Raw genomic sequence first — 5,464 nt, 5'->3', positions numbered from 1 at the left:
ATGGGCTGGGAACGAATAGTTGCTTCACCTTCTTGTTGATCAACCTGAGAGAACACGAGACATACTTCTGCTCCTTCAATGGCGTATATGGCACCACCGGAATGAGCTATATCATGGTAAATCTATTCCCCTACGGAAGTGCCAGCTTGTTCCTGAGCAGCTATCTTAACTCAGTGAGTCAAGCGCGCCAACTTACTGTTGAGGAGGCAATAAAGGAAAATCCCTGGTGTTCGATGTAGACAGTTGCCTCAAACCAAACCGAAACCGCCGAACCATCCATGACCACAGCCACCATCTGGTTGGGGTGCTTTATCTGTGGATGGATCTTTTCTTAAAGAGGACGGTTCGGCTGGTACAGGAATGGTTTTGAGATACGACAAGGGAGCGATAATTTTTGCGGCGTAGAGGCGGTTATACCACTGCAATGAAGCTTTGGAGGTGGAGTTACATGCGATAATGGAGGGTCTTGAATTGGCGACCCAGCGGACTGCCCTACCAGTAATGACCCAGTTTGACTATACCACACCATTATCGGTGATCAAGGACCGTTCTTTAGACAGATCAACGTATGGCCATTTGATTACAGAGATAAAACTTCTACTAGAAGATGGGGTGTATACTCCTGGAAAAATCTCTCATGAACAAAATAGGGTTGTAGATTGTTTAGCGAATTTTGCTTGTTGGGGATAGCACTATACTGCATGCTGGCTTACACAACCTCTTTCTTATATCGTTAAACTTGTCGCCGCCGATTGTAATCCTGTGAATCTGAAATAAATACCCTACTTTTTCTCGCAAAAAAATGAATGTTGTAAACAAAATCCAAACATTTTATTCTCCAAATATGTGGACATTTCTCCTTTTTTCATTCTTTGAGGGTGTTTTCTATAAATTCTTGTAACTACAATTTTTTTCTGAATTATATAACAAAAATAAAGAACATTGAACTGATGGGTCATGCTAAGGCTGGCCCATATGAGAGCATGTGAGGCGATTTGCCACCTACCTCCGCCTACTCTTAAAGCATAGAATAGAAGCACTCGATAACTCAGGGGTGAGCTTGTCACCGCGAATCTGTTCCTTATGTCAGCCATCATGAATCAGAGTCATGTGGCAAGGGAAACAACATCGGAGATGTGCTCGCCAGGCAGTAGTTGTTGCACATCTAGGTGATCTACTCCATGTCTAAAAGGACGAGCCGACAAGCGTCCTAGCTAGAGGAGGAGTGCCCCATCATGCTTTTCCTTATTAGGTTAGTCATAGTGGGAGTAACTTAGCTACTCCCTTCGTCGAGGTGCATAGGGGGTCTTTAATGAAAATTTAGTATTCCAAACATATCAGTTACCTTATGTAGAAGGAGCTCCTCATTCTCTGTGATAATTAATTTTCACTTTGCATGCTGTTATTTTCATTGGCTGCCGCATTAAATAGGATTTGCATGCTGCTCTTTAGAAATTAATGACGCGGGAAACTAGCGTATAGTGGTTGGCTCCTCCAAATTCTTCAAGAGGGCCAAATAGGAGTCATCATTGTCATTGATTTTTGGTTTAATATCACCCATCAAATCTTCACGCACCTAGGTTGTAATGCAACTCCTTAAGATGCCCTTTGCACCTGGACGAAGGGCATAGTAACATAACGCACCCCAAGGCAAATTTACTTATGTGACAAGTAGTTACTGAAGAGAGAGATGTCTGTGGTAACATAAGGTTGGTCATGACACTAGTCTAAATTACTACCTCCATAGTGCAAAGTAACATAGTAGTATTGTCATAGATGGCTTCATTTATTAGCTTATAGACTGATTCTTTCTCAGGAAGCGTTATGTTACAGTAACATAATATGTTACTATAAACACCTCTCACCTCATTAACTATATGCCACATAAGCAACATTTTCTTGGAGTGCTCTATGTTACTACCTAAGTTACTCCCACTATGACTAGCCTAATATGTTACGGTAAGACCTTTTCCAATGCATTGGTGCTAAAGTGAGGTGCTAAGTGCATTAAAATGCTTAGCAACTAATGTCCTTAATGCATCAGTGCTTAGGTTTTGTAGCTAAGCCTCCTCTATTTAATTGTTTAGTAATAAAACTCCTTCATGTATTGGTTGGTAGTCTTTTTACCTAGGTCCACGTGCTTAGCATTGGTTCTTATTGGGGTCACCATAATGCTCTCTCTCCTTTTTAAATGCTTTGCCACATCATATTTTTGCCTATGTGGCACCCTTAGCACCTGTACACCGTGGAGCACTTGGAAGGGCCTAAAATAAGGCTGGTCATAGTGGGAGTAACTTAGCTAGTAACATAACGTTTTTCAAGACAAGTTTGCTTATGTGGCATGTAGTTAATGAGGAGTGAGGTGTTTGGAGGAACATAATATGTTACTGTAACATAACGGAACCTAAAGCAGAATGAGTCTACAATATAATAAATGCAATCATCTATGATACTACTTATATGTTATTTTACATTATGAAGGTAGTAACATAGACTAGTGTCATGCATATGACACTAGTCTAACTTACTCCCCACTATGACTAGCCTAATGCTTCCCAAGAGAAAATGATACTACAAGATAATAAATGAAGTCATCTATGACACTACTACTATGTTACTTTACACTATGAAGGTAGTAACTTACACTAGTGTTATATGCATGAAACTAGTATAAATTACTCTCCACTATGACTAGCCTTATGATACAAAACCTTCCAATTGAGTTGGCCAGTCAGCGGTGAAGGAAGCTACGATAGACGCATCGCTCATTCTGTGTCCCGGTGTCTGTTTCACCAGGACAAACCTTCATATGGTAGATGTTAAGATACACATTGTGACTACGGCTCCTTCCCCCTCCTTCCTGGACGTGCGTGGCAACTATCACATTGATGGGGGGTAGGTGTAAATACTCGATTACTCCAAATCCATCATCTCAAATTCCACCATACTTTAGGATTTGGAAGAGGTTCACCCGATCTACATTTCCACCAAATCAATTTGTGATTTTCCAACACGTTCATTGCCAACACTTGTTATTTTTGAATATTTGGGCTCCTAGGTGGTAGGGGTCAAGGCGCGGAAGTTTTCTTGCTTGTGGTGTGACCTTCAAGTGGGTGACTCAAAAGGGAGAATAAGGTGAGATGCTTGGTGGCGCTCCAGTGCTTTGGTTTCGGCATCGGCACAACCTTAATTAGTGCTATATTTAGGAATATAACTAGTGCATTATTTTTAAAGTGTTAGCATCCATCCTCGAAACAAAACGTGATACTTTTAATGAGAGCGCTCCAAAAGGTGAGCAAAATGAACACTAACAAAGAGTGGTGTGAGGAGCATCTTATCATACTCGTTAGGTGTGAGTGGATGATACAATAATGGCAAGTGTTAGGTGTGAGTGGCCATGCCGGTGTTATATCAAACTGGCACCGAGTCACTCGGCATGACCATTCATGGTGGGAGGCGCCTCTCTCTCACTCCTATATAGTATCCAAACACACAATCATTTGCAGGCATGCAGCAGCAGGTCCAGCAGATCAGTATGGATCAGCTCGTCGTGCTCCTCGCCCTTCTCTTGTGCGGCCTCCTGGCTGTCCTCCGGCGCGGCCGTGCTCCTCCTCCTCCACCCTCACTCGCCATGCACAAGATCATCGACCCAGCCGTCGCCCACCGCGCGCTTGTCGACAACGCCGACGCCTTCTCGAACCGCCCTCCAGCGCGACTGCACGTGGCCCTGGCCGGCCGGCGCGGCGGCCAGAGGAACGAGAACCTCAACTCCGTGGCGCACGGCCCGCACTGGCGCGCCCTCCGGTGCAACCTCACCGCCGAGACCCTCCACCCGTCGCGCCTCGGCAGCCTCGCGCCCCTGCAGCGGGAGGCCGTCCAGGGCCTCGTGGCCGACCTGTCGTCCGCCCCACGTGGAAGCCGGGAGGAGGTGACGGAGGTGCACCAGCACCTCTATGGCGCCGTGTTCTCGGTCGTCGCGCGCGTCTGCTTCGGCGACGCCGTCGACGAGGCCCATGTGCGCGCCATGCGCCACGTCATACAGAGATTCCAGATTGCCATTGGGCTGGTCAAGCCCTTCACGTCCATGGGCTCCGTGATGGAGAAGCTCGTCGAGTGGAGGCGGCTGCGCAGGCTCTTCGCCATCGATGTCCGGCTCAAGGAGCTGTTCCTCCCTCCCATCCAGGCACGGCGGCGGGGGCTTCAGTCTGCTCGACCACGCGACGACGACGGCCGTCGTCCGTACGTCGACTCACTCGTCGACCTCCGCATCCCTGATGAGGACGGCGGCAGGCGCGCTCTTAGGGACGACGAGATGGTGCAACTAATCTCAGAGTTCCTCGGCGCCGGCACGGGGACGGCGGTGGCAACCCTCGAATGGGCCCTCGCCCACCTTGTCGACAAGCCGGAGATGCAGGAGAAGCTCCGCGGCGAGGTCGACAACGGCGAGGTCTCCCGTGCAGGTGCAGGCATGCCTTACCTGCATGCCGTCGTGCTGGAGACCCTCCGCATGCATCCGCCGTTGCCGGTCATCCCGCGCCATGTCCATGCCGATGCCGTCGGAGTGCTGGCCGGAGGAATGGACGTGCCGCCGCCGGCCTGCGACTTTTACGTCAATTTCTCTGCGGGGGACATTGGTAGGGACAGCAAGATATGGAAGGATCCCGACGAGTTTCTTCCGGAGAGGTTCCTGACCGGCGGCGACGGGGAGGGCATTGGCCCGTTGCCGGGGCCCAAGCAGATCCGGATGATGCCATTTGGCGCCGGGCATAGGTTCTGCCCTGGCGTGGGCATGGCGATGGTGAACATGAAGTGCTTCTTGGCGGCGCTCGTGCGCGAGTTTGAGTGGGCGCCGCCGACTGGCACTATCGCCATTGACCTCACCGAGCTGGATTCCTTCTTCAAGGTGATGAAGAAGCCGCTTTCCGCTCGTGTCACGCGACGCACCAAATCCATCTAAAGATCTCGTGAATCTGCGTGATATTTGTAGAATAAAAATGTTGTGTTCCTACCGTTGTTGCAGCCGAGAGTAAGGGTGGATTAATGAGTTGCTCAGCTCGTTAAGCTCGTGCTCGTTAAGCTCGTGCTCGTTAAGCTTAACAAGCAGAAAACCCCGCTCGGCTTTGTTCATTTGAAACTCGTTAAGCTCGTGAACGCTCGCGAACATACTACAATGTGCTACGGCCTACAGGATAAGAATGCACATGACTTTTATGAAGAAGATGGTGACTACATGAGGAGATGCACTAATTTTCTATCTCCTGTGAACTAGGTTGGATCGATTATATTTGATTGGATATATCGACTTAGATGCTACAAAAATGTTATCATATAAGATAAAAATATGTGTCGTGTTGTACTAACGAACTTTACGAGCTGCTCGTTAAACTTGTTATCCCATTCATTAAGCTTGTTAAAATTATTGAGCTGAAATTAGTGGTTGGCTCTATTAAGAAGGTGTTTGTTT

The 5,464-nt window shown here is 47.8% G+C and overlaps 1 protein-coding gene across 1 annotated transcript; it reads left to right on the top strand.

The window, feature by feature from the left end:
- Positions 1-3,435: 3,435 nt before the first annotated feature.
- LOC125535023 (cytochrome P450 89A2-like) lies at positions 3,436-5,218 on the top strand. Its single transcript, XM_048698086.1, has one exon. The coding sequence runs from the start codon at positions 3,509-3,511 to the stop codon at positions 4,955-4,957; it is 1,449 nt and encodes a 482-aa protein (XP_048554043.1). The 5' UTR covers positions 3,436-3,508; the 3' UTR covers positions 4,958-5,218.
- Positions 5,219-5,464: the final 246 nt, after the last annotated feature.

Source organism: Triticum urartu, chromosome 2, assembly GCF_003073215.2.
Source record: "Triticum urartu cultivar G1812 chromosome 2, Tu2.1, whole genome shotgun sequence".
Lineage (NCBI taxonomy): Eukaryota > Viridiplantae > Streptophyta > Magnoliopsida > Poales > Poaceae > Triticum > Triticum urartu.
Note: the sequence above shows the minus strand (reverse complement) of the source record. Positions and strands in the feature narration are given on the sequence as shown.

Excerpts from the sequence above, each read along its gene's own strand:
- LOC125535023 (XM_048698086.1), top strand. The coding sequence starts at position 3,509 with ATGCAGCAGCAGGTCCAGCAGATCAGTATGGATCAGCTCGTCGTGCTC.